This window comes from Arabidopsis lyrata, assembly GCF_000004255.2.
Source record: "Arabidopsis lyrata subsp. lyrata unplaced genomic scaffold ARALYscaffold_5, whole genome shotgun sequence".
NCBI classification, from domain to species: domain Eukaryota; kingdom Viridiplantae; phylum Streptophyta; class Magnoliopsida; order Brassicales; family Brassicaceae; genus Arabidopsis; species Arabidopsis lyrata.
In genome coordinates, this window is record NW_003302551.1 from 20,022,536 (window position 1) to 20,048,917 (window position 26,382).

General features: G+C 38.2%; 8 protein-coding genes across 8 annotated transcripts; 4 read left to right on the forward strand and 4 right to left on the reverse strand.

The window, feature by feature from the left end:
- Positions 1–32: 32 nt before the first annotated feature.
- Positions 33–2,929, forward strand: LOC9312647 (probable pectinesterase/pectinesterase inhibitor 36). The gene is made up of 5 exons (XM_021025273.1): positions 33–991; positions 1,200–1,640; positions 1,718–1,909; positions 2,022–2,153; positions 2,487–2,929. Exons 1-5 carry the CDS (start codon positions 535–537, stop codon positions 2,852–2,854), a joined length of 1,590 nt encoding a protein of 529 aa, XP_020880932.1. The 5' UTR covers positions 33–534; the 3' UTR covers positions 2,855–2,929.
- Positions 2,910–6,090, reverse strand: LOC9312648 (lysine--tRNA ligase, cytoplasmic). Its single transcript, XM_002878300.2, has 15 exons — positions 6,008–6,090; positions 5,870–5,915; positions 5,630–5,795; positions 5,440–5,533; positions 5,274–5,359; positions 5,039–5,193; positions 4,799–4,924; positions 4,418–4,700; positions 4,238–4,334; positions 3,987–4,143; positions 3,756–3,899; positions 3,591–3,659; positions 3,369–3,506; positions 3,225–3,284; positions 2,910–3,108 (listed from the first exon to the last, which is right to left on the reverse strand). The coding sequence occupies exons 2-15, from the start codon at positions 5,879–5,881 to the stop codon at positions 3,001–3,003; spliced, it is 1,695 nt and encodes a 564-aa protein (XP_002878346.2). The 5' UTR covers positions 5,882–5,915; positions 6,008–6,090; the 3' UTR covers positions 2,910–3,000.
- An 88-nt stretch (positions 6,091–6,178) lies between these two features.
- LOC9314415 (tubulin-folding cofactor D) lies at positions 6,179–12,404 on the reverse strand. Its single transcript, XM_002878301.2, has 17 exons — positions 11,977–12,404; positions 11,331–11,878; positions 11,074–11,176; positions 10,705–10,881; positions 10,445–10,627; positions 9,995–10,111; positions 9,787–9,891; positions 9,495–9,665; positions 9,178–9,393; positions 8,752–8,950; positions 8,332–8,537; positions 8,023–8,244; positions 7,412–7,921; positions 7,055–7,324; positions 6,935–6,979; positions 6,648–6,833; positions 6,179–6,560 (listed from the first exon to the last, which is right to left on the reverse strand). Exons 1-17 carry the CDS (start codon positions 12,190–12,192, stop codon positions 6,267–6,269), a joined length of 3,768 nt encoding a protein of 1,255 aa, XP_002878347.1. The 5' UTR covers positions 12,193–12,404; the 3' UTR covers positions 6,179–6,266.
- Positions 12,405–12,573: 169 nt separating this feature from the next.
- LOC9314416 (transketolase-1, chloroplastic) lies at positions 12,574–16,051 on the forward strand. Its single transcript, XM_002876534.2, has 7 exons — positions 12,574–13,403; positions 13,585–13,675; positions 13,774–13,879; positions 13,970–14,252; positions 14,346–14,494; positions 14,581–14,734; positions 14,822–16,051. The coding sequence occupies exons 1-7, from the start codon at positions 12,921–12,923 to the stop codon at positions 15,779–15,781; spliced, it is 2,226 nt and encodes a 741-aa protein (XP_002876580.1). The 5' UTR covers positions 12,574–12,920; the 3' UTR covers positions 15,782–16,051.
- A 449-nt stretch (positions 16,052–16,500) lies between these two features.
- On the reverse strand, positions 16,501–18,024 carry LOC9312649 (40S ribosomal protein S13-1). Its single transcript, XM_002878302.2, has 5 exons — positions 17,882–18,024; positions 17,724–17,796; positions 17,184–17,322; positions 16,899–17,085; positions 16,501–16,804 (listed from the first exon to the last, which is right to left on the reverse strand). The coding sequence occupies exons 1-5, from the start codon at positions 17,902–17,904 to the stop codon at positions 16,771–16,773; spliced, it is 456 nt and encodes a 151-aa protein (XP_002878348.1). The 5' UTR covers positions 17,905–18,024; the 3' UTR covers positions 16,501–16,770.
- Positions 18,025–18,895: 871 nt separating this feature from the next.
- LOC9314417 lies at positions 18,896–20,069 on the forward strand. Its single transcript, XM_002876535.2, has 2 exons — positions 18,896–19,058; positions 19,318–20,069. Exons 1-2 carry the CDS (start codon positions 18,999–19,001, stop codon positions 19,912–19,914), a joined length of 657 nt encoding a protein of 218 aa, XP_002876581.1. The 5' UTR covers positions 18,896–18,998; the 3' UTR covers positions 19,915–20,069.
- Positions 20,070–20,848: 779 nt separating this feature from the next.
- On the forward strand, positions 20,849–23,286 carry LOC9312650 (F-box protein At3g60790). Its single transcript, XM_002876536.2, has 4 exons — positions 20,849–21,286; positions 21,972–22,592; positions 22,677–22,847; positions 22,937–23,286. Exons 1-4 carry the CDS (start codon positions 20,909–20,911, stop codon positions 23,249–23,251), a joined length of 1,485 nt encoding a protein of 494 aa, XP_002876582.1. The 5' UTR covers positions 20,849–20,908; the 3' UTR covers positions 23,252–23,286.
- Positions 23,287–23,470: 184 nt separating this feature from the next.
- On the reverse strand, positions 23,471–26,005 carry LOC9312651 (probable protein S-acyltransferase 14). Its single transcript, XM_002878303.2, has 7 exons — positions 25,419–26,005; positions 25,036–25,258; positions 24,856–24,947; positions 24,631–24,754; positions 24,455–24,540; positions 24,035–24,100; positions 23,471–23,906 (listed from the first exon to the last, which is right to left on the reverse strand). Exons 1-7 carry the CDS (start codon positions 25,626–25,628, stop codon positions 23,787–23,789), a joined length of 921 nt encoding a protein of 306 aa, XP_002878349.1. The 5' UTR covers positions 25,629–26,005; the 3' UTR covers positions 23,471–23,786.
- Between the last annotated feature and the right edge of the window lie 377 nt (positions 26,006–26,382).

Sequence of the window (26,382 nt, forward strand, 5' to 3'; positions counted from 1 at the left end):
ATTTCTTTTTTTTTTTTTTTTTTTTTGTGGTACGGGAAAAGCTATCATATCCATTGTAATAATGGGATTATGATTTCCTTCAAAAAGTTTTATTATTATATACCAGTATATAAAAATTTAGGTTTAATCCAGTAATCTCTCAAGTCTCAGCTCAGCCTTTGAAAATAATAAACTTATGAAGAAGAACAACTTAAAGTTATGTTCTGGACACATAGACGTATACGTTTAGTCACTTTGATACAGCGTCGCACTAATTTACAACCTGAAATGTATAACGTAATTAATGAAGTTAGTCTCATATGCATGGGCCATCAATAATCATATAAACAAAAGCTTACACATAGTCTCACACGTGCCTTATCTCTCTCTCCATGTGTTAGATTCCTCGCCACCATCTTCATCTACGTTTCTACGACAAGTTCCATTCTTCGTTTGCTTTTAAATACACAACAACAACAATAATCATTTACTTAAAACGCATTTCAAGAAAATTACTAAAACACTACAACAATCTTATAATAACATCTACTAAAAATGTACACGTTTGTAAAAGTAACCGACTTAATCACCATCATGTTCTTGCTAGCCATTGCAGCCGTCGTAACCGCCTCAAACACAGCCGAATTGGATGTACTTGAGATGGCTCGAACAGCTGTGGTTGAAGCCCGGGCTAGTTTTGGGTCAGTGGCTGTGGTTGAGGCAACGAGTGAAGTTGCTACTAGTAGTTATTATAATTTGGGGTTAAGTGAATGTGAGAAGCTCTACGATGTGAGTGAAGCTAGGCTATCGAAACTTGTCGTGGCTCATGAGAATTTTACCGTTGAAGATGTTAGAACGTGGCTAAGTGGCGTGCTTGCGAACCATCACACTTGTTTAGACGGTTTGGTTCAGCAACGTCAAGGTCATAAGCCTTTGGTCCATAGCAACGTCACGTTCGTGCTCCATGAAGCTTTGGCTTTCTATAAAAAGTCTAGAGGTCATATGAAAAAGAGTAAGAAAATTTACAAATATGTATGCCTAATTAAGTATAATGATAAAATGCATCGCTCTGTTTGTCAAATTGGGTAAAGATCGATTTCATCATGTTTTATCCCTAAATAACAATTGTAGACTACGAGTAAGTTTAAATTTTTGTTTGAGATATCATGGTTTATCTATTATGGATCTCTAAAAACATTTTGTAGTGCTGCATGGACCAGTGAGACAGAGCCATGGATCAACGAGACAGAGCCATGGACCAGCTAGAGAGAACCATGGACCTGAAAGACCAAAACATGGACCAACGAGATCAAATCATGGACCAGGACGACCAAACCATGAACCATCGAGACCAAACCAAAGCGGTGGAATGTTAGTGTCATGGAATCCAACAAGTTCAAGGGCAGATTTCGTGGTGGCTCAGGACGGTTCGGGGACTCATCGGACGATAAACCAAGCGTTAGCCGCCGTTTCAAGAATGGGTAAAAGTCGGTTGAATAGAGTGATAATCTACATAAAAGCTGGTGTTTATAACGAAAAAGTCGATATAGATAGACACATGAAAAACATCATGCTAGTTGGTGATGGTATGGACCGTACAATCGTCACCAATAACCGAAACGTCCCGGATGGTTCCACGACTTATGGATCAGCGACATTTGGTATAAAATATATAAACATTTCTAGCAATCTTCATATATCATGCATGTTGGATATTTACTGCTTACTTGTTATATAGGAGTGTCCGGGGATGGATTTTGGGCGCGGGACATGACATTCGAGAACACTGCAGGACCACATAAACACCAAGCTGTGGCGTTGAGAGTGAGCTCGGACTTGTCTTTATTCTATCGTTGTAGTTTCAAAGGATATCAAGATACTCTTTTCACCCACTCACTTCGTCAATTCTACCGAGATTGTCATATTTATGGTACCAACTGTATATATAATTAAATTGCTTAAGGTTATACATAAATATAGATGAAACTAATGATCATCATTGTATATATGGATTAAGATTTGTTTTGGAAATTTTTGGATAGGTACGATTGATTTCATATTTGGAGATGCGACAGCTGTTTTTCAGAACTGTGATATATTTGTGAGACGGCCTATGGATCATCAAGGCAATATGATCACAGCTCAAGGGAGAGACGACCCACATTCAAATTCAGGTACTCTTCTTTTGTTTGACTAATTCTTGACTATCAAATATAGAAGTCATCAACTAGACCAAACTATTAGAACCAACCGATCCAATTCTTATAAAATTGTTTTTTTAAAAATTTGTTCATATGAAAATCCAAAGACGAATGAATGCGAAAGGGAAGAAAACCGAATTAAACTTTTTAAGTATACGTTTGAGTAATATAATAATCAAACTTGAACAGAAATCGAATTGGAAACCAGTTTTTAACCAAAACCTAACTGAAATTCGTATTGATGAAATCCATGGTTAATGTTAACCTGTTTTCTGATGGATTTTTTGTTTACGGTTACTTGAATAGGCATTTCGATCCAACATTCACGGATCAGGGCCGCACCAGAATTCGAGGCGGTTAAAGGCCGGTTTAAGAGCTACTTGGGCCGGCCATGGAAGAAGTACTCACGGACAGTGCTTCTCAAAACGGATATCGACGAGTTGATTGACCCGAGAGGGTGGAGAGAATGGAGTGGCAGTTATGCTCTGTCAACGTTGTATTACGGCGAGTTTATGAACACCGGAGCTGGAGCAGGGACAAGCCGAAGGGTGAACTGGCCGGGATTTCACGTCCTTCGCGGCCAGGAGGAGGCTTCTCCGTTCACGGTCAGCCGATTCATTCAAGGAGATTCTTGGATCCCTATCACCGGTGTGCCGTTTTCAGCCGGGGTTTGAGTCACTTTTGACTCTTGAATGAATCATCAACATTATATCAATGCCAACATATATATATTTAAGATGTTTTCAAAATATTGTTCTTCTACATGCTTTACCTTAACAACTACCCAAGTCTTTTCTTTTTGAGTTTTTTCTTCTTTTAATCATGTTAAAACCTTAAAGCATGCATAACATAATATAAATAGTAAACAAAAGATAATGCAAAGTCCACAACACAGGTCTTCTTCAGTCGATTCGGTTGTCTCTTTCCCCTGTAAGAAGAAAAAAAGGAATCACATGAACAATTTCATATAAGAATGGCACAACATCTAAAACACTAAAAAGATCAAGATCAAGGAGTATGTATAATAGATATATTTGGTTCTACCTGTCGCAGCGCAGCTGGCTCGTCCAGACCAGGCTTCATTGTTGGGAAGAGGAGAACCTCCTGCAACAAAATTCAGAACATGAGTAAGAAAATATATACTAGTCCACTGGATTTTCCTAGACTGTATTCAGATTAAAGAGGGACCTTAATGTTCTGTGAGTCGGTAAGCAACATAACAAGCCTGTCTATTCCCATTCCCCAACCACCTGTAGGAGGCAATCCATATTCTAGAGCCGTGCAAAACGTCTCATCCATAGCTTCATCATCTCCATATCGTCGATCCTGAAATCATCAAGGTTGAGAGAGAGAGAGAGAGAGAGAGAGAGGCTAAGATTACTAGGAGTGTGGTGATGGCTTCTAATATACCTTGAGCTGATCAGCAAAGCGCTGCCGCTGTTCCACAGGATCATTCAACTCAGTGTAGGCATTGCAAAGCTGCAACCAAATAAAACAGTTTAGTAGAGAGGAAGGAACTCTGCTTAACCAAATAACAAAAAAAGATATATCACGATTCCTATATATAAAGCTTACTTCGTGTTGGTTGACGAACAACTCAAATCGTTCAGTCAGGAACTCGTTGGATCTGTGACATTTTGCCAATGGACTCATAATCTTGGGTTGGTTCATTATGAAAGTGGGGTTAACACATGTCCCTTCCAGAAAGTGTCCAACAAGCTACAGAGTGAAAACATTACAGATATCTTAAATAAGCATAAAGTGATCACATTACTTCCAAATGATATTATTAGGGGATAGCATTACTTTCTCTAACAAACGAGCTGTCGTTTTAGGAGGTGGGCATGTGACATCAAACCTCTCACATGCATCAATCAGATACTTGTTAGCTTCCCAGCTAGCCAAATCTTTTGGTATATTAAGGTTGGCCACCTTGTCTAACTCTACCATCATCTCAATCCTCCTAGAGAAATAAATAAAGAAGATCAGATCATTCCCAAAAAAAAGAAGAGCTCTGTCCTGATCTTAGGAATGATCCATCAAAATATTTCATGAACCTGAATGGAGGAGTGAAGTCGATTTCAATTGGCTCCTTATCATACCCATTAGCGTGGTATTTGATTTTATAGCCCCCTGTTAATTCCTTCACCATACCTGCAACAGGAAGAGAATGTTAAGTAAGGTTGGTTCAAAACGTAAACATAGCACTCAGTGCAAATCAGAGGTATTCGCCATACCACTGAGCAATTTCTCAGACATCTCCATCAAGTCATTGTAGTCTGCGAAAGCCATATAGAACTCGCAGGTGGTGAACTCTGGATTGTGTGTCAAGTCAATACCCTCATTTCTGAACTGCTTTCCTATCTCGTAAACACGCTCAAAACCGCCAACAACAAGCTGCTTAAGATAGAGTTCTGGTGTGATACGCATGAACATCTTCATATTCATATCATTGTGATGGGTCGCAAATCGACGTGCAGCTGCTCCACCAGCAATCATACTCATCATAGGTGTCTCAACCTAAGTAAGAAAGTTCATACATTGTATCAAATTCGCAAACAAACTGAAAACAAGGTATGGAAAGTTTTCTTGAGAGAAAAAAAAGAGAAACATTGTACCTCCAAGAAATCAAGATCATCAAGGTATCTTCTAATGTATTTGATTATCTTAGTTTTGGTCATGAATATCTGGCAGACCTCATCGTTCAGCATCAAGTCAAGGTAACGCTGGCGATACCGAATTTCCTGACACAAATGAAACAGACTGATAGAATGACAGAATCTTTGGGACACGAAAAAAGAAAAGGAAAAAACTGGAAAACATTAATAATCCAATTCAGAGCAAAAGTTTAATGGTACCTGATCTTTAAGAATATAAGTTTCTGGAGTTCTAGGCTTTCCTGGAACCCAGTTAGGCTCAAGACCAGGACTAGGCTTTTGCAACATGTGGAGGCAATGAGACAACACAGTAAACGATCGTGGGAAGATACTTAGCTCTCCCCTTTTAGTTTTTCCTGGAGACAGGACAATAAGTGTTCAGATAAAGATACAGAGAATATGCGGTAATCAGAAAAAATAAAGAGGCTTTAGGAACCTGGAAATCCAGTGAAACCGACAATATCTCCATGCTTAACATTAGCATGGACCCTCGTAAACTCAGCTTCATCTAATTCTGACTTACTGAGGCATCACAAAGTTAAAAAAAAAATCTAGTTAAACATAAACAACTCTAAGGAGAATAAGTAAAACCAATTAGTCACCTTGCATCAACTGTAACTTGGACCCTAGAACTACAATTATGTAAATCATAGAAGAAAAGCTTGCTAGAGGAAGATCTCCTGCTCATTATCCGTCCTACCAAATTCAAAAAATAAATAAAAAAAACGTTGAATAAATATTTACTCTTTTCAAAGCAAAACTTAACAAACTTCATTGATGGGTGTATCATACCAGCTAGAGAAACTTGGTCGTCTTCAACATGGTCTCCGTTGCTTAAAGTAGTATACTTTTCAATGAATTCAGAGATTGACATGGAAACTAAAAACTTGTGTGGGTATGGATTCTCTCCCTTTTTTTTCTTTGCTGCAAGATACATCAATCTGTTCTCAAAATATTGCTGCAAATCAAAACCTCGATTGTCACCATCCGCACAAGATACATAGCCACTTGAATATGGATATATATAAATACCTTTGCCTCCATATTCACTATTGATTTCTGGCTTCGACCTTGGAGGCTGCAATGTGAAATCGATAGGCAAGTTTTAGTGTAGTTGATACTTACGCAAGGGGAAAGAAGAAAAAATATAACTTTATAATCAGAGCTCACTTGTTTGGTCTTTTCTTCGTCCTTACGCGTCCTTGATGACTAGAGATTTCACGAATTTAAATTTGGCTCTAACGCGAACAATAAGAAAGCGGCTAAGAGGTTTTTTAGTATTGTCTTAGGTCGGTCGGTCTAGTCATTATTAGGGTTTTTTTTTTCTATTGTAGCAGCGGCTAATCATGGACGAAAATACCAACAGAACAAAACCAAAACGATGCAAAAAACAAGAGGGACAAAACTAATTCAAGGACAAAGCGTGCAATCAAAAGCCAGAGGAATCGACCAAGGAAGAGTAAGACGCGTTCTCGTCAGACGCAGTCGTTTCATTCCCGGCTATATCCCTAGTCGCCAATCTGTTTCTTGTCTTGAACACTACTTCATGGTCTAAACCAGCCAATTCGCACAATTCTAACCTCTGACTCTTAGTCGTTTCCATGTCTGCTTCCCAACAAGATTCTGAAATTATCTCTATAACTTTCTCCATCTTCTCCTCTGTCACTAAGATTCCGTTCTGAAGTAGCGCAAGATAGACTTGTTCAGCTGCCGCCTTTCGGATCTGGATCATGTGAAAACAAAATGTCTTGAGTAACCAAATATTTTTAAGATGTAGATAAAATGTGTTTAATATTGAAGTGACAAGAACCATTGGGTATCGGTGGCCAAGGAATGATAGAAGCTGAGAGAATGCTTTTGTGCTGATGGGATGTGAGACTGAAGCGATATATCCAAGTATTGCAAGGCCTGCTTTTAACTTTGTGAAATCCTTAGAAGCTCTTAGTTCGATGGCTAGAGAATCCATGGCACCCGCGTAGAAACTCAAGGTATAAGACTGAAATAAAATGATGACAAGATTAGCTTTGTATGGAATGTGTTTAGAATCAATCTATAACCTTTGGCAATTCTATCAAAAGAGGAAAATTTTAAACCAACCTCTAGATTCAGAAAGATCTTGCTGCTGAAGAGGATCTCAATTGTCTGTGTAAAAGAGAGAGGTTAAGCCATAACCACATGGAAGTAGAGGTTACTATATAATAAGACGGGGTGTTTTACCTGTAGACAGGGTACCATAACTCTGTCACATTTCTTGTACTCTTGAAGTATCCATAGAATGTCATCTCCCAGTGCAGACTCTCTGGATTGTTGTTCTTTAGGGTCTTTAGCTTCACCTTCCCTCATATACTCCAACAATGCAACGAGAGAAGCCTTTCTAAGTGAATCTTGTAATCCTCCAATAGAAATTACTAATCCAGACATCACCTCTTTGCTGTAGCAACGGAGTTTTAATAGCTGCACAAAACGTGGGAAAGAGAAAGCCGGAACCTATAAAGGAAGATAGGTAACTTATAGTCAGATAAGAAATTCCATCAAATAGACGACAAAGCAACAAAGTCTCCAGGATCAGCTTACCGCCCACTGTAAGCTTGCCTTGTTGGGAAGAATTTCTTCCAGTTTTTCTCTATGAGGTATATGAGGGACGGAAACAGATTTGTGATACAAAATCCTTTGAAGAACCTTTGCAGCTGTTTCTCTTAATTTATCCATTTTCTCCACTCCTTGCTTCACAATACCTCCAATTAGACGGGTCGCAAGATTTGAATCGAAAAGTGAGGACGTATCATCGTTATGATCACCCTCTGAATTTATTCCGATTTTCTTACAGAGGATATATGTACACTTCTCAAGGCCATGGACTGCAGCTTCACGAACCCAAGAACCTACATCACCTCGGTTATCAACTGAATAGTCATCAAGAGCTTTCAGTAAAGTATCCATCACTTCAGTCTTGATAAGAAGAAAAAGAGACAGGTCATCGTTTTCAGGATCAGGAGCCCTTTTCTGAGTAAGAGTCTCACACACGGATGTGAGTCCTTTTACAGCATTCACACGTGCCTCTGCATCTCTGTCTTCAGGGTTCACCTGCTTGAAAGAAAAAACATCCATCAAAGTCAGTTTATTCATTCTGTTTTCCAAAGTCAATTATATCATTCTGTAATGAAGTCATATATAGTCTTCCTTACCTCTATCTTACACGCACTGCAGAGCTTCAAAACTATATCCTTCCATTTTGCAGTCAATAGTTCATATGGCAAGACACCTAGTGCAAGTGCAGAACCTCTTCGGACAGCTACATTTGGGTCCGTTAGATGTTTTAGGTGTTTTGATATTAAATTAACAGATTTCTTATCATTGCCAACGAGATAGGATTGCACAAGCTGTTTAACAGCACTGACAGCTGCATTCTGTATAATAAGTGAAACTCGTCAACTAATGAATTCTGCTAACTGGATGAAAATAAATAACTTCATGACATTTAGAAAAAGAGGTACCTGTATTTGAGAATTGGGATGTCTTAAATTCTCAGTGAGAGTATCAAGCAAGATCCCTTCTGTTCTTTCAGCTAATGTCACATGAGATAGCGAGATACACTCGATAAACCGTGAGACAGCCAGTCGCATTATTTCTCCACCTTTTCCACGGTAAAGGCGTGCTTTCTCAATGGATGGAACAATCCCAGCCATACGCTTTTGGCTATCTGTAAAAATTGAGTGCAACAGGAACCTTAATTATAAGGGATAACGATGCCAACCATCAAGCTCTGTTAATTTTCATCTGATCAAAAATCAGCTAACAAAGTCTAGATTCCAAGATGGTTCCCATATTTTTGGTTTTCCATACTAAAAGTGATCAGTACTTGCATATGCAAAGATGCCACAAAAGCCAAAGCTGAATAAATAGGTGGTACTAACCAGCAGAAAGGACATAGCCACACTGGTGCAGAGCTAACACAACCTCTCCAGCTGCCAATGTTGCACCATGGCGCATGCACAAATCAGTTGAAAGGGTACAAGGAATTAGTTTCTCCAGCACATAGTTGGCAAAGTGCTTAGGCTCGTACTTAACAAGAGCAGCAAGAGCTTCTGCAGCAAGTTCTCTCAAGCTTTTATCCTGATATCACAAGATTGAATAATTAACATATTATGAAAGTTACTTGATACAGTTCCCAATCAAGCTATTGGCTCTAGTTCATGAGTTGTTGAATTTTGAAATTAGTTGTTGAACATTTAAGAGAAACCGTTCCCACATTAAATACAAGCAGGGCATTAAAGAGATATTAGATTTTCAGACAAATCAGAGGTAAACCAAATATCAAACAGTGTTTAAGATAAGCATACCCAGTGGCAGATCTTGTTGTATAGCAATTCATCCACAAAAGGATGTAGATACCCTTCATATTGAGCAATGAAAACAGCAACCTGAAGGTAAGAGTTCATCCGAGAAGAAAGGGAAAAATAATCAGCTATGTTCACTATGTCAATCCCATGAGGGTAATTTCCTTGTCTTCCAACATTCTCTTGGAAAGCAGCGGCAGCAGCCCTTCTACAGTTCACCTGACAAAAAAAATCAATAAATTTTACGAAGTGAAGAGATCTACAAAAACAGAGTGCTTCAAGAACGGCGAAAAATTTATAGTCAAAAGAGAGATTAGTACCTCTCTATCAAAGGAACCTACTATCAATAAATCTGGAGCAAGCTGATCCAGCACGTTTTTCATATCTTTGTGGGAATAGGCACGTCCAAATGCCCAACAAACATAGGCAGCTGCATCACGCACATGAGATCCAACACTGTGTGGACCACGGCGAACATCATAATGGAGTGCCTGTAAATGATATTTAGATGTAAATTCATAGAACTTCTGCATATTGTGGGTGGGTGATGCCATTGCTTTGTATGCGATGACTATAGATATAAGTAATCATGTGCATGGGATAGAGTACGACCTTCACAATAACTGGAACGACTAGTGGAAAACTTCTAGGCAAAAGTAACCCTCTACGAGCCAGTTCAGCTAAGGCCAAACAACCCCCATGCCATGAACCATCTCCCTGAATATCATGAAAATTACAATAACTGTCAGCTAGATAATGCATGCTTTTAATTGGATTTAAGTACACACAAGCCATGCTGCCATATATCCATTACGAGTACCTCTCCTGGTGAAAACAGCTCCAATACAGATGACAACACCTCTTCAGACAGAACAGATGTTAGACGTGAAGTTACACGACCTATACCCTTCGCAGCAGACCAACGAACCACGGTGTCCTACACGGTTCAGAAGATGGCAAAGTTTCAAAAAGGACAATGCTTCAAGAAACTAGTAACATGTGTGATTGTCTGGTTGGCAGCTCAAAGTTTCATGTGGTGGAAAGTTCACATCAGATATTATTCAGGCTCATCACAGCTTTACGTGCCATGTCAGATATTTATAACATTCAAGATTTGTTTTTAAGTATTATCTGGTTACTCTAGTCTACAACTTGGTACAAAGCAGCGTACTTATACTCAAATTATTGTGTGGGCATCTAGTCGTATAAGTTGAGACATGACCACCTCAAGTTATCAGCCTAACAGTAGTATCTCACCCTTTAAACATACCGTGTCCCTCAAACCCGCGAGTAGCATTTCAATAATCTCTTCTAAGATTTCTGGAACATCCATATCTTCATCCTCTTGATCATCCAAACTTTCTGGTTGTAAGATGGCAGTCACAGTATGATCAGGCGGCAATCTTTGGGATGAACTCGTAGACATATTCTCAGAAAGAGAGACAGTTTGAGCCTGCAGGTAATTCAAAAATTATAAAACCCATCTTAGCGCTCTTTGCACTACTAGTCTACAAGCAAAAAGGTATGTACCACATAGCGCCAGGAAGGTGAGCGATGAGGAAGACAAACAAGCCCTATCCTCTGAGTTAACTTGATCAAATACTTGCGAAGCAGAGAACTTTTAGCCGCCGCATTTGATTTGCTTAGCACGGTCACATCATTCAAAACAATAGGAAGCACATCTAGCAACACTTTCCGGCTAGCAGTCTGCCAACATGAGTAGACATATTAGATCCAGATGCAAATTGCAACAGGTTCAGTAATAAAATCCAGCAATATTTCTACAAGATAAAAACAGGCAAATCAAATTGATTCTGTACTTTACAGACATCTATATATGTTTGACGTGTTAAATATGGACCGAAATTAAAACAAAGAGAACAACTCCAGGTTACAAACCTTAAAAATGGCAGACAGAGCTTCCATTACACCAAGCAAGCGAAAGTGGTTTGTGACACTATCTTCCTTACAAGATAAAACTTCATGTGTCCACTCAAAAAAGCTGAAACGGAAATGCCACAATAGAACAAAGAAAATTAGTTCATCCATTCACGGTAAGTAAATTGTACATGTTACAAGAGTAAAGAGCAGTTTATAAACAATCTTAAGTGTTCAGAGTAAAAAAAACTGAAGCACTGATGGTGGTAGGAACAGACCTTGAAAAAGCTTTTCCCATATCCGGACGGGTTAAAAGCTTCGATAGAAGCAATCCAGATATCCTGCGCATTGGTCCAGCACTGCATAGATAGTCCTTACAGAAACCTAATATCTTCAATACCAAAGGAGCAAGGTCGTCCACACCAAAGGTCTTGTCATCAGCAATGCTTGTATCAACAGAAGAAATATCAAACGGAACCAACACAAGGATCGAAAGCCACAAAAGAGTAACACATTTGGCTTCCATTTCTCCAGTGCTTTCTTGCCTCAAAGCAGAAACAGAATTTGTACTATGGCACTTCTCCAGGAGCAACACAGCGAGTTCCAGATCGGATACTTGATGCGGGAAGAACTTGATAACAGCTTTGTACCCACAGACGGTAACTAAAGCATAGATAATGATGCTAATTGGCTTAATAATCTCAAGAATTTCATCAGGTCTGGCTTCTAAATCAACTGTTTTGGAGCGGATGATAAACATTAATGGAGAAACTATACTCTCTAAGTAAGGTTCCACTAGTTGACCTTGCTCCTGGTATTTATCCATCTACAATACAACAAAACAAAGTCGGAAAAGGTAAATCAACATGATACGGAAACATGGGTCGATCAAGTAGATGAAGTCAAAAAGAGTAAGAAGCGTACAATGGATCGGATCTTCTGAACAGAAGTAGGATTAACGACACGGCCATTTGAAACAATATCATCGAGAAGGGATTTAACGAGCTTCCATTCTTGTAAAAAGTACCTCTGCAGAACTCTCTCCTTAGAATCATGCTCGTCGTCTTCTTCCTCTTCCATTTTAACCGCCGTTTCGATTTTGATCTTCGCCGGCGATCTCTCCTCTGCTCTAGATGCCATTACTGGAAAGAGAAAGGGATTCAATAAAATCCCGCCCGCCGATAATACTCTGTCAGTGTAGAACCACCGGCAAATCACGAGATCGGTGAAGTCGACGGTGAATGAGTTTACATTTTAAGGCCCATAGTAATTTATTGGGCCTATATGGTAAAAATATGTATTCCCACGTTCTTATTTTGGGCCTATAACCTTCCTTTACGTAGTTTCAATGGTCTAGACTTTCCATCTTTGGGTGCCTTTTAAACCGGCTTAACCAAAGTTGGTAGGCTCGTTACTTGAATTTCTGGTTTTGTATATTCAAGAATAATAAGCAAAACAATTCCTTAAAAATAAACTCCTTTTTTTTTTTGTCGTACCTTAGGATTTTTATCTCTCATTTAAATATTTTATCCGATTTCATTATGGCGGAATATCCAAAGAACTAATTGAAAAAAGGAAAATGGTAATAAAAATAGCGAAAGGCATAGATGATCACTAAACTCTTAGCCTTAATCAACGGTAACGATTATACCCTTCAGTGAGATCCAACGGTCAGATATGATCCAAGTTGTCCCTTAGTGAAGACGAAGAGATGGCGAAATTTTGTTTGATTGGCTAAAAATCATCTTGCTCATAAAATAAGAGTTGCAGAGAGTCTCTCATCTTCTTCATTTCTTCACCATCATCACACACACCTTCTTCTTCTTCTTCTCTCTCTCTCTCTCTATCACAAGAGAGCGAAAAAAACGATGGCTTCTACTTCTTCCCTCGCTCTCTCTCAAGCTCTCCTAGCTCGTGCAATCTCTCACCATGGGTCTGACCAACGTGGATCTTTACCAGCTTTCTCTGGACTCAAATCCACTGGCTCACGCGCCTCTGCTTCGTCTCGTCGACGTATCGCTCAATCCATGAACAAGAACCGCTCTCTCCGTCCTCTTGTTCGCGCTGCAGCTGTTGAGACTGTTGAGCCAACCACTGATTCGTCGATTGTGGACAAATCGGTCAACTCGATTAGGTTTTTGGCTATCGATGCGGTGGAGAAGGCGAATTCAGGTCATCCTGGTCTTCCTATGGGTTGTGCTCCGATGGCTCACATTTTGTATGATGAGGTCATGAGGTATAACCCCAAGAACCCTTATTGGTTCAACCGTGACCGATTCGTTCTATCTGCTGGACATGGATGTATGTTGCTCTACGCGTTGCTTCATCTTGCCGGCTACGACAGTGTCCAGGTCTGTGATCTCTTCTTTGTTTAATGGCTTTCGATCTGATCGTAATTGATGAATGTAGTAACTTTAGTGGATAGATTTACCTTTGAAATTCATAGATTGAATCTGTTTTAATATTCATCTGATGACTGCTTGAAGTAGTTGAAAGTCATTCACTGAAAAAGTGTTTGGATTTGTTTATTAGGAGGAAGATTTGAAGCAGTTCCGTCAATTGGGAAGCAAGACACCAGGACATCCTGAGAATTTCGAGACTCCTGGAATTGAAGTCACTACTGGTTTGAGATTTTGCTTCTTTTGGCTTATGGTTCATGTAAAATTTCACAGAAACTTTTTATAACTTACAGTGGTGCTCTCTGCTTTGGCTGCTATGCAGGTCCTCTTGGACAAGGAATCGCTAATGCTGTTGGTTTAGCTCTTGCTGAGAAGCATTTGGCTGCTAGATTCAACAAACCTGATGCTGAAGTTGTCGACCACTACACGTAATATATAAACCCATACTTATGTTGTCGTTCTTGGTTTGTATATAGCTCTGATATTAGAAATACCTTTTTTTTTTATTGATTGTCTAGATATGCGATCCTTGGAGATGGTTGTCAGATGGAGGGTATTTCTAATGAAGCTTGCTCTCTAGCTGGCCATTGGGGACTCGGAAAGCTCATTGCTTTCTACGATGACAATCACATTTCCATTGATGGAGACACAGAAATTGCCTTCACTGAGAACGTGGACCAGCGTTTCGAAGCCCTTGGATGGCATGTTATCTGGGTGAAGAATGGAAACACTGGGTATGACGAGATCCGTGCTGCCATTAAGGAAGCTAAAGCTGTTACAGACAAGCCTACATTGATCAAGGTAACTACACAATTTTTCGAACCATCAAACATCGATTGGTCTAAAGACCTTTGATATGGATTTACCATATTGCTTGTATCCCAATGAATTCAGGTCACTACTACCATTGGTTATGGGTCTCCCAACAAGGCAAACTCATACAGTGTCCATGGAGCTGCACTTGGCGAGAAGGAAGTTGAGGCTACCAGAAATAACCTTGGATGGCCGTATGAGCCGTTCCAGGTACCTGACGATGTTAAAAGGTAAGTAAATCTAAAGCAGGCTTATGTTTGGTTTTATTGCTTTGAATTTGCTTTGATGACTTACTGTTTGACTTGCACTTTTCTAGCCACTGGAGTCGTCATACACCTGAAGGAGCTACTCTTGAATCTGACTGGAGTGCAAAGTTTGCAGCATATGAAAAGAAGTACCCAGAGGAAGCTGCTGAGTTGAAATCTATTATCACGGGTGAATTACCTGCTGGCTGGGAGAAGGCTCTACCTGTAAGTAGAACTCTCTTTGTAGTCCGTACAATCCAATTTGTATTCTAGATATGGGTTTTAAGAACATCTTTCTTTTTCCTTTTTTAGACATACACACCAGAGTCTCCAGGTGATGCCACCAGAAACCTGTCACAGCAATGTCTTAACGCCCTTGCTAAAGTTATTCCCGGTTTCCTTGGTGGAAGTGCTGACCTTGCATCATCCAACATGACATTGCTGAAAGCCTTTGGCGACTTCCAAAAGGCCACACCTGAAGAAAGAAATCTTAGGTTTGGTGTTAGGGAGCACGGAATGGGAGCCATCAGCAACGGCATTGCCCTTCACAGCCCTGGTCTTATCCCTTATTGTGCGACTTTCTTTGTCTTCACTGACTACATGAGAGGTGCCATGAGAATCTCGGCTTTGTCTGAAGCTGGTGTTATCTATGTTATGACCCATGACTCTATTGGTCTTGGTGAGGATGGACCAACCCATCAGCCCATTGAGCACATTGCAAGTTTCCGTGCTATGCCCAACACTCTTATGTTCCGTCCTGCTGATGGAAACGAAACAGCCGGTGCATACAAGATCGCTGTCACCAAACGAAAGACCCCATCTATCTTAGCTCTGTCTAGGCAAAAGCTGCCTCAGCTTCCAGGTACATCCATTGAAGGAGTCGAAAAGGGTGGATATACAATTTCTGACGACTCTTCAGGCAACAAACCCGATGTGATCTTGATTGGAACTGGATCTGAGCTAGAGATTGCTGCACAGGCTGCAGAGGTGCTGAGGAAAGAAGGCAAAACCGTTAGAGTTGTTTCTTTCGTGTGCTGGGAACTATTTGACGAGCAGTCAGATGAATACAAGGAGAGTGTGTTGCCATCTGATGTATCAGCTAGAGTCAGTATCGAAGCAGCTTCGACTTTCGGATGGGGAAAGATTGTTGGAGGCAAAGGAAAGTCCATTGGTATTAATTCATTCGGGGCCAGCGCACCAGCACCCTTACTCTACAAGGAGTTCGGTATCACCGTTGAAGCTGTTGTTGATGCGGCCAAGTCATTCTTCTAAGAGATTTAAGATCGGACCATCCTCTCTGTGGGGTTTTGTCTGAAACTTGATTTGGAAACAAAGGCTATTCACAACATTGTCTCATATCTCGAAATAAAGTGCAACAAGACACAAAGACTTTCACCTTTTTTTTGTTTTTTTGTTTATTGTACTTCAGGTCAACATAGGTTTTGGGTTTGAGAAGAGAAACAAATTAGAAAGACAATGTAAAACTCCCATGATCATTCGTGTAATGTCAAATGCTTGAATTTCAGCAAAACTTTCTAGCAATTGTTTCTTGGGGTGTAGACTAAAATATTACCTACATAAACAGACATAAGCATTGGGTGGACAAGAGAAAACAGGGTTTAGTTCTTCTTTAAGGTATATCTACATTTGGGGCCCATATTTATCCAAAATTGAAGGAATGGTGAAGTTTCTACCATGAGATATCCTAAGCCTAAGCCTAACTAAAGTACTAGATTCCTTTCGACAAAAAAAAAAGTACTAGATTCCAAATTGTCACATCTCTTGATGCCTCACCATTTTTTTATCCTCCATATCTTTTCCTAAAATTGACCAGAACGAACCTCTCAAGTGCCGAAACGACCACAAATCTTGTAACTCTGTTCTGTTCATCCACCAAGTTGATGATGTTGCACGTACTTGTTATTCCTCCAATGAGTTAAAAAGGAACGGACAAGAAAAACATGCAACTGAAAGAAGTATTAAAGAAAATATTTAAGCCCAACACTAAATTATCTTCAACTTTAACGCTACTAGCGAAAGAGATAAGTTGTAAAAATTCACTCAGAACGACAATTGACATTAACCAGTCTGAAAGATTTGCATAAACAAATTCGTTGCCTAAAATCAAAAATCTCATAGCAAGCTGTAACCCATCAAAACTAGCGAAAACAGATACATAGGTTCAAAAGAAGAAGAGCTTTGAGTTGCAATGCAGACAATGAAATGGTCCTTCTTGAAGGCCATGATCAACTCTATTCTTCTCAAGCCACAAGAGTGCTTGCGGTTGTAGACTCGCTGCAAAAGCAAGAACAAGAGTTGGCATCAAAATTCAAAGTCAAGAGATGATAATCGAGAACTTTAAAGAACTCTTAGATGTTCAAGTACTTACTACTTCCAGACGGGTGGGAGCTTCTTGGTCTTCTTGTAGTAACGAGCAAGACGATGGATTCTGCTCTCTACAAGAATCAGCCTGAATTTGGAATCCTTATCTTTCCTGTTCCTCTCAAGGTGCTTGCGGATAGCAACAGCTTTCTTGATCAAGTGATACAGATCCTCAGGGATCTCAGGTGCAAGACCTAGAGAGAATTACAAAAGATCTATTACTTTCATTGATTATTCAATTAGTAAAAAAACCAAACACTTAAAAAAAGAATCAAGAGAGATTGAATAGTACCATGAGCTTTCAAAATTCTGAGAATCTTGCTTCCAGTAACACTTTTCACCTGTGGAATTCCGTGAGAGTCACGAAGAATGACACCAATCTGCGATGGGGTCAAACCCTTCTTTGCAAACTTGCAAATGGACTCATCAACCTATTTCAATTATCAAAACAAACATCAGGACCAATCAAACTAAACACTTTATTCTCAAAGAAGCATCAAGTAAGCTAACTTGGAGAGTGCAAGCAAACACATCAATACATCACAGATAGTACTCATCAACAGATTAAATCACTAAAACGAACTATCACATCAAGATCATAACTCCATTTCTTAATATGTCACAAAAAGATTAGAAACTAACAAACAACAAATCACATCAATAAAATAAAAGTCCATGACAAACCAAATCTAAAAGGCACAAGATTCTCATATTCCAAATTTCCTAACCAAAACCAGAATCAAATCCTATGTTAAGCCATGCGGGAGGTAGCAAGTAACATTTTCGAAACACAAATTGAAAATGAAATCTAGATTAAGTCTACGAATCTTACATCCTGAGGAGTTGTCTTGAGCCAGCTCGGAGATGAACGCTTGTACGGCAAAGCAGATGCCGAGATACCCTTACTACAGAACACACAACAAAATGTAAGAGAACACGTTTTTCAAATCAAGACTCAATCAGAGACGAGAAAGAAACGAAGAAACGAACCCTTTACTATGCATTCGACCCATGGCTGCGACGGCGAAGTGATCTTCCTCTCACTGAGATCGTTCTTCCTCGGTTGGTTTCTTCCGGCTGCGACTGCGCTTTAGAGAGAATCCAAAAACCCTAAATTGCTCCTTTATATATATCTCGTGTCTTATGGTCGTGCCACAGGTCATTTTGTTCTGAAAGCTATATGGGCTTTAATTTTTCATTTATAGGCCCATTTAAAATGAAAAGTCAACAATAAAAAGAGGCCTTGAAACTCATTTATAGGTGAGGCACCGTATCGAAAATAGTTGACTTTTGTGAAATATGAAATTTTAAATTGGTTAGCATTTGTATTTTTTTTTTCTTTCAAAATCAGTATTAGCAGGTTTTAAGTATAAAATTTTTTTGAGTTGTTTACTGTGTAATGAACTTGTTAATTGAAACTATATTATTACACTAATATCCAATGTTTCTGATTTAAAGTCTAATCAAGTAGTCATCAACCTAAGTAAGGATAAGTGGATAACAAAATAAAGCATATATATATATATATATATATATATATATATATATATATATATTAGTTAACAACAAAACTCATTTCAAACCAAAACGGAACCTAGCTATATTGGTTTATGCACAACGTATGCAGACACAAAATAGTGATAAACGTCATTATATACACATTAACCTAACTAGCACGTTACACTACATATATATCACAGTCGTCCCAAACGAATACTTCCGTTTAATATGTGATAAACGTCATTTTAGACGCATGATCATAAAAGTTCTTCAACAACATTTAATATGTTGCACAGAGTGTATAATTGAAACCCTAGACCTAAAGAAATAAATTCGTTTATCGACATTAAATGCAATTCAAAACAAAATCTGAGGATCGAAGTAAAGAAATAAATGGGAGAATAGAAGAGAATGAAGGACACGTAAATGATTGGGTTAAACAAATGTCAACGCTAATCCTTAAAGCCAAACCACACCCATTTATTAACCTAACTGCCTAACCGTCTTGTCATCACCTTCCTTCTCTCAACTTCCCTATATATATAGAAACCCTTTCTTCTCTCTTAAGCAAACATTTTTATCAAGATATTAACACAAGAATACGATCATGAAGCTCGTCTGGTCACCGGAAACTGCCTCTGACGCTTACATCCACACCGTTAGATCAGTAAGAATCCTCCTCTAATTCACATGGCGCATTTTGTACATCATCTTTTGTTTTCTCTTGTTGTTTGTTCACCGTCAATACAACTTGATGACCTAAATTGTATCTTGATCAAAGAAATCTTGAATTTGTATATGAATTACAATTCTTTAGTTATTGTAATCTTTTACTCGCTGTGGAGGTATATGTGATTCTTGTTTAGTCGATCTTGATGTATATGGGTTATAATCTTGATGTTATATGTATATATGTGTCTTTGAAGTGTAAAAGCTACAGAGAATCGAGTGTAGCGGAGTTCTTATCGGCTACGGCGGCGGGATGGAACACTAGGCTGATCGTCGAGACTTGGTCACGTGGAGATCCGATTGCCACCAGCGTCGGACTCGCCGTCGCGGCGATACACACATGTGGAAGACACGTGTGCATAGTTCCTGACGAAGAGTCAAGGTCGGAGTACGAGGCGGTGATGAAAGGAGCCGTTAACAGTGAATCAACGGAAGTTATGGTTTTAGATTCGGCGGAGGACGTGGTGGAGAGAATCACCGGCGTGGATTTCATGGTGGTTGATTCGAAACGCCGCGAGTTCGTAAAGGCGTTGGGATTAGCGAAAACGAGTAAAATGGGCGCCGTTTTGGTGTGTAAAAACGCCACGCAGAAATCTATCCCTGGGTTTAAATGGCACGGTGTTTTGAGACGAGGCACACGTGTCGTGAGGTCGGTGTTCTTACCCGTCGGGAGAGGATTAGAAATCGCACACGTGGGAGCCAGTGGTGGTGGTAATGATTTGAAGAAGATTCCTAGCCGTTGGATTAAACACATAGATCCTCGATCTGGAGAGGAACACTTGTTTAAGCGTTAGTCAACGTTTTTTTTTTTTTTCCTTTAATCAAAAACATGCCATGTATTTTTCCATAACAAATACCATTTCTAATCATGTAATATATAGAAAAGAATCTCGCCAAGTCAAGAATTTGGATGATTTGTTTCCAAATGTATAGCTTCCTTTTGCTTCTAGATTTGTTTCCCAAAAATGTTATTTTGAATTAGATGAGAACAAACCGATTATACCCTTAATAATCCAGATTTGGCAAACCAATCCATTGTCTAATTGCTTCGGACTAGAGTTCACTCACTTGCTAAGGACACTTAGATTACACCCCCAAAAAACGTGGTGGACTTGGTCTTAGACTTCACGATCAGTTAAAGACACAAATTAATCATTGTGTTCTTAAGGACCTAACAAACGCTTAACCAAGATCATTTTTAAAACAACATGATTCCACTATATAAGCTAAAAACAATAAGAATGTAGGTTAAACAGTTTGTGGGATTATGAGCCATCAACTATTTGGGAGAATTAGCTTAAATGTGTTATTTTCTTAAAAAAATGTAACGCATCTCACGCCTAATAATCGTTCGTACACGTGTCTAATACTATAGATAGTCCACAATTTACTTTCATCTGAAGATAATTTTGTATTTTACACAGAATCAATTTAATTTGTATAACTTTTTTTATCAAAAAAAAAAAATTTGTTTAACTTTAATGTATTTGGGAGAAATAGCTTAAATGGATATCCTTCTCCTTATAACTTTTAAAATGTCCTTTAAAAGTTATTTCCCTATATGTTTTTTTTTTCATAAATTAAAAGGTCAATGAAAATTAAAAAATTAATAGCTAGCCCAAATAAAGAAATCTATTACAAAAAATAAATTACTAAAATATTTTGTTTCTCTTATCCTTCGAATAATTATTTCATAAGCAACAGTCCTGAATTTCTTCTCCCTTTATAAACGCTAACTCCATTTCTAAGTCAGAGTGCAGTTTATCACCTCTACCATCCAAAATATCAATGACGACACGATCATCATCATCATCATCATCATCACCATTATCGTCGTCCCCATCATCAACACCACCACCATTATCATCAAATGCAAGAGGCAAACTTTTATGGACAGGATCATCATCTAAACCAAAAGGAAAAAGGATCCAATATCCGGTCGATAATATCGATCGGATAAGCATGCTTCCGGATGAATTGTTACAAAAGATCCTTTCGACACTATCGACTAAAGATGCCGTGAAAACAAGCACCTTGTCGAAAAGATGGGTGGATCAGTGGAAGTGGAGACCACATCTCTCCGTGGGCATGAGAAATATTTCGAGAACAAACCCGACGAGCCGTCTTCGTGAAATATCTCTCCGCGTTGCTGAATCAATGACGAGGGTTTGTTAATTTTCCTTTTTTCAGCCCTTTCTCTTATAAGGTTTTATTTTAATCATTTTCTTTATGAAGATTTATATATATTTTAAAAATACACAAATAGGTCGACCAATCAACTGATGTTTGGATAGATCCTATAGTACTTTTGAAGTTGTGGTAGAACAAATGTTATACACAACGTTTGGTGAATGGATATCCATATAGATTATTTATAAAGAGATTCGTGAGATGCATTTCTTATTTCACATAACGGTTTTTCGAGCCAAAAATCTAGATAACTTATGATCTATTGTATTAGATAACGGCTTTTTTCGCGCCAAAATTTTGACATTTCTAAAAATTATAATGAATAGATATTAAATTGATTATTGAATGTATTTAAATTGTATAGTGAATGAGAATCTACACAGAAGTGACCTCTTGTGTTTACTCATCATAAAATAAATATAACCACACATCAAGTATCTATTGATATATCTCTCTTTCAAATAATAGAGTTAACTATTGGTAATTGATAGTATGTACATACTTCACACACAAAAGTCAATTATCATGCATAGGTAGCTATTTTCCCAAAATTCCAACATATATATATATAAGCTAAGGATATATTTTATTGACAACGATTATTGTATGCATATGTTTAAATATTTAATCTAACAAAACAAGTTTAATTTGTGTTGTGCAGACTATAAACAATCATCGTGGCCGCCTAGAGAGCTGCACAATCAGCCATATTTTATTCCAATGTAAAGATGGTACGCTCGATAGGTGGGTCCAAACAGTGACTCATGAGAAACAAACCAAAGAGCTCACTCTTGTCAACTATATAGGTTGCATGGGACCTTTCGGTGGATATAATAGGCTTTACTTGTCCCCAAGTACATTCTCTCATCCTAGCCTCACTTCACTGTCACTTACTCGATATAAGTTAACAGAGACAGCCTTCAATAACTGCTCCAATCTTAAGACCCTCAAGCTTTTTGACATCATGTCCGATGTTAGTGTCCTTAGCAGAGTTTTCAAAGCTTGCTCCTCTCTTGAGGTGCTTGTGTTGCAAATCACATGCTTAAAACTTGGATGTGTGTTGAAGATCGAGAACAAGAATTTAGAAGTCTTGCAAGTGACTTGCCCTACTCTGATAAATAAGATGGAAGTGAATGCACCTCGTTTGGAGATTCTTGACATCAAATATATATATTGTGATAGCTTCTTACTTGATGCACCTAAAATCATGTTTAATAGAGATTATTGGTTTGGTGCGATTAGTGTCCCTCATATTAGCTACCATATATCAAGTCTTGCTCAGGTACAAGTACAAGTAACTGCCTTTGGATATTTTGAAAATATAATTTATAATTTTGACATGTTTTGTTTTGTATGTGAATTTCAGGAGAAAAAAAGAATTTGGCTTGAGCTTTTGGTGAGCCAATTTTATAATATGAAACGGTATGGATCCTTATCAGTGAGTGTCGACGTGAGAAATCCTAACGAACTCAAGATTTTGAAGGAAGTCTTACTTTTGTGGAATGAAGAAATGAAGGATCTGGAGATCATCTTCAAGGTATATATATTTACTTCATGGTTTAATTCTATGTGGATAAATTTGAACACTTTTGTCACTCACATGTCATATACATATTTGCATTTTAGAACAACAATGCTCCTAGGGAAGAAGGTGAATCTTCTATCAATGGTGGAGCACGTAACAAATGGTTGGATGGTGAAAAACCATTTCCAGATGCTTTCTTCCGCGTTCGTACTGTATGGATGTATAATTTTGATGGTTCCAATGAAGAGGAATTTGCATTAGCTTCACGTTTTGTGACACAAGGAACAGTGATTGATAAGTTGATGATAGAGACATCGACGTATCCTCCAGTGAAGCAGTTAATGACAGAAGCAAAAGTGGCCAAGCTAATGGAACTTCCTAAAGGTAACGATTACTTTACTATCGAATGCTTTTGATGATGAGTTTTGGTTCGAATCTATCCATTGGTACTCTTTCCTTTATTACTTCGAGGATTAAAATTTCAACAACTATGTTTTTGGTATTTGTTCTCTATTTTTAATGTGACATCTGGATATTTGAGGTTTTGATATGTATTGGTTTGGATATTATCTGGTTTTATCTTATTGTGTTTTTTTGTTTTGGTCAAATGGGATTTATCTTATTGTAAGATCTGATTCAAACAAAAGAGTAGGAGGATTTAGGGCAAATCATTTGTTTCTACATTTATAATAATAAGATCATATAAATGAACTATATATTGAAGAAGATAAACATATATGTGGCCAACAAAGCTAAATTGTAATCTTCCTCTTTTACAAACCCACAAATTTGATGATGATTTAGCCTTCCGTGGGAAGACACTACACTGCCTAAAGTGAAGCATCAATCTTCATGTTAGTAGATTTCTCCTTGAAATGCGACTTCCTCTGTTTTCTACGTATCGTTGTTTTACATATGGGAGGATGATGATCAAAGTCATTTTCTTCAGTATCACTGGGAATCAAAGTCGGGTTTCGAAGGGTATTCGAGTCCCTGCAGCTCCGGCATTCGCCTTAGATCTTCTTCTGTGTATCCTGGGATTAGCCAGTATCTCTTATCCATTCCAAATACCTAAACATGATGGAATCCCCAAAAAAAGCCATAGCAGTGAGGGAGAAAAGAAAGCAGCTTATAACTTTGAAGGTGATAAATTCAGATGGAAGAAGAAATCAAGCCAATGACTTTAACTAACAACTAACCTGTTCAAAGTTTTTCTTTTTACCGAGGTCATACCGCCATTTTGTACTGGTTTTCTTCTCATATGCCTGTCACAACTCAACACCAAGAAAGTTTCATGAGAAAAAGTCTAAAGACCCTAATTCTCATTTGAGCAAAGAAAGCTCCAAGCTTTAGGTATGGGGAATGCACTGAAACAGTAAAGAGTCTAAAAACTCAAATTTTAACTTTTAAGGAAAGGAAAGCTCAAAGCAGCAATGGGATGCACCGCAAGTGTAAGGAGTTGAAAGATTCAAATCTCATTTAAGCAAAAGTTCAAAGCCTTAGCCATGAGATGCACCAAAACTCAAATTCTCATTTATGCAACAGAAGCTTTGAGCTTTGGTCATGGGATGTACCGACACTTTAAAGGTTCAAGTCAAAAGAAAAAGAAAAGGAATTACCTCTATAGTTGTGGTATTGCCAGCTACCAAAGAAATGTGCATGATTAAGAAACCCATCACGCTCAAAGCAAATGCCAAGTTCAAAACTGTAATTTGATGAAAAAAGGTGAGATTGATTAATAAATGAAACCAACTACACTAAATACCATATCGAGTATAAGGAAGTCTGAACATACCAAATGCAAGAAAAGTAGTAGCAAGAGTTCCCGGGGTTCCAGGTATTTCTTCATCACTAAAGAATGCAATGAAGTGCGGCATAAGAACCATAGTCACAAGAGTCGTCTCTAAAAATGTGTAGAACTGCATTTGAACATAATAAAAACCACAGAAGTTGTGACAAGAGTACCAGATTACAAGCTGAAGAAGATTTTTAAACATTAGTAGTATAAAAGTAAACTTACCAAGAAAAGAAGAAAATACTTATAATTCAGTGCTCCTACACAGTTAACTACCCAAACACAATGGTGATCCATCTTCAACACACACCGACCACCTAGATTGAAATCAACCTCACAACAATTCAGTTTCAAGGCTCTGAATATATATGGTAAGAAAAGAAAAGAGAATCTGAGGAAACTTACAAACAGAACAATGATGACAACGAGAAGGTTTTAGTTGATTGCACTTTCTACAAAACCGAACTCTTGGGTTTGAAGAAGAATCAGCTTGTAAACCAACGAACTCCAAACTGTTTAACGGATCAGATTCACCTCTTTCTTCATCAGTAGATGGTCTCCAATTAGGAGGCACAACACCAGGATCAGTAAAAACAACTGAGAAATAGCTCCACAAAAGCATTGCCAGCTGCAACAAGTTAAAAACACATCCGTGTCTAAATTCACAAAACTTCCATTTAAAACAGAACAAGACTTCACATCTAAAGCAATAAAAAGGACCAAACTTTATAGACCGAATTGAGTAAAGCTCAAAGCTTTACTCCTCCGAGATTGAATTGGCGACTTACGAGGAAATGGAAGAGGATTAAGATAGTAAGAGCAGCAAGAGAATCAAGGCCACCTTGAGAGAGTGCAGGGCCATAATTAGTCAAAACGACAGCGTAATAAGTAACACCGACAACACCAAGAACCAAAAGGATCATGATCGACCCAAGACCTCGTAAGGCAGTACAGAATTTGAATACGTTCCACGCCATTGTTGTACCAGATCTATGCATAGTCAAAGCAACGATCGAAAGAAAACCTTTTTCGGATCTTCCTTCCTTCCTTCCTTCAGGGTTGATTTATTGGTACAGGAGTCAGGGGAAAGACGCGTAGTCAAGGAAGATAATTCAAGGCCAAGCAAAAGAAATAAGTGTTTCTGGGGAAATTTCGAAGAGGTCTTTAGGGTTTTTTTTTTTATAGAAGCTGGAAACAAAATCAAAGAAGGGGTTTAAGGAATAAAATGAGAGTGATAATTGTAAGATGCAGAGACCCCATGAAGGAGGAATGATGGGGGAGCTTGAAGAAGAATGAGACTTTTTCTCCTTCTTGGATTCGTTTTCCTCTTTTGGAGCTAACAAGAAATTTCAGACGAAACTCAAGATTTGTAATTTAATGACTTTTAGTCAATCAATCAATCTTTCAGAAGCCCAAACTGTGTAATAATAATATGTTTTTTTACTACTACCGTATAAAAATGTTACATTTTGGTAATTTCTCGATAGATAAGCAAAACAAACAAAAAAGAGCCAACACAAATATTATAAATTTAGAATGAGGTAAAGAAAGATACAACGAGAAAGACCAATAAAACCAAATTATAAGATTGCTACTGAAAAAGATAATAATAGCAATATATTGTATCATTGTATTTCCTCTATTTCAAATTATAAGATGTTTAAAGTGACATTGTAAACTGTATGTAACACACATATGTCAATATTCGAAATAAAAATTTGAATAATGAAGACAAAGGTTAAAATAGTTTTT

Bases quoted from the DNA above. Each gene is read 5' to 3' on its own strand.
- LOC9314416 (XM_002876534.2), top strand. From the start codon at position 12,921: ATGGCTTCTACTTCTTCCCTCGCTCTCTCTCAAGCTCTCCTAGCTCGT. The intron at 13,404-13,584 runs GTCTGTGATCTC...TTTGTTTATTAG, and splicing joins CCGGCTACGACAGTGTCCAG to GAGGAAGATTTGAAGCAGTT. The intron at 14,735-14,821 runs GTAAGTAGAACT...TTCCTTTTTTAG, and splicing joins GCTGGGAGAAGGCTCTACCT to ACATACACACCAGAGTCTCC.
- LOC9314415 (XM_002878301.2), bottom strand. From the start codon at position 12,192: ATGGCATCTAGAGCAGAGGAGAGATCGCCGGCGAAGATCAAAATCGAA. The intron at 9,892-9,994 runs GTACTCGTAATG...CATGATATTCAG, and splicing joins AGCTGTTTTCACCAGGAGAG to GGAGATGGTTCATGGCATGG. The intron at 6,980-7,054 runs GTAAAACACCCC...TCTTTTACACAG, and splicing joins TTATGGTACCCTGTCTACAG to ACAATTGAGATCCTCTTCAG.
- LOC9312648 (XM_002878300.2), bottom strand. The intron at 4,335-4,417 runs GTATGGCGAATA...TTCCTGTTGCAG, and splicing joins GTCTGAGAAATTGCTCAGTG to GTATGGTGAAGGAATTAACA. The intron at 3,109-3,224 runs GTAGAACCAAAT...TTCTTCTTACAG, and splicing joins AGCCAGCTGCGCTGCGACAG to GGGAAAGAGACAACCGAATC.
- LOC9312650 (XM_002876536.2), top strand. From the start codon at position 20,909: ATGACGACACGATCATCATCATCATCATCATCATCACCATTATCGTCG. The intron at 21,287-21,971 runs GTTTGTTAATTT...TGTGTTGTGCAG, and splicing joins TTGCTGAATCAATGACGAGG to ACTATAAACAATCATCGTGG. The intron at 22,848-22,936 runs GTATATATATTT...TTTGCATTTTAG, and splicing joins ATCTGGAGATCATCTTCAAG to AACAACAATGCTCCTAGGGA.
- LOC9312649 (XM_002878302.2), bottom strand. From the start codon at position 17,904: ATGGGTCGAATGCATAGTAAAGG. The intron at 17,797-17,881 runs GTTCGTTTCTTC...TGTGTTCTGTAG, and splicing joins GGTCGAATGCATAGTAAAGG to TAAGGGTATCTCGGCATCTG. The intron at 17,086-17,183 runs GTACTATTCAAT...AATTCTCTCTAG, and splicing joins CAGAATTTTGAAAGCTCATG to GTCTTGCACCTGAGATCCCT.
- LOC9312651 (XM_002878303.2), bottom strand. From the start codon at position 25,628: ATGCATAGATCTGGTACAACAATGGCGTGGAACGTATTCAAATTCTGT. The intron at 24,948-25,035 runs GTAAGTTTCCTC...ATTTCAATCTAG, and splicing joins TTGTCATCATTGTTCTGTTT to GTGGTCGGTGTGTGTTGAAG. The intron at 24,755-24,855 runs GTAAGTTTACTT...GTTCAAATGCAG, and splicing joins AGTATTTTCTTCTTTTCTTG to TTCTACACATTTTTAGAGAC.
- LOC9314417 (XM_002876535.2), top strand. From the start codon at position 18,999: ATGAAGCTCGTCTGGTCACCGGAAACTGCCTCTGACGCTTACATCCAC. The intron at 19,059-19,317 runs GTAAGAATCCTC...GTGTCTTTGAAG, and splicing joins ACATCCACACCGTTAGATCA to TGTAAAAGCTACAGAGAATC.
- LOC9312647 (XM_021025273.1), top strand. From the start codon at position 535: ATGTACACGTTTGTAAAAGTAACCGACTTAATCACCATCATGTTCTTG. The intron at 992-1,199 runs GTAAGAAAATTT...TGCATGGACCAG, and splicing joins TAGAGGTCATATGAAAAAGA to TGAGACAGAGCCATGGATCA. The intron at 1,641-1,717 runs GTATAAAATATA...CTTGTTATATAG, and splicing joins TTATGGATCAGCGACATTTG to GAGTGTCCGGGGATGGATTT.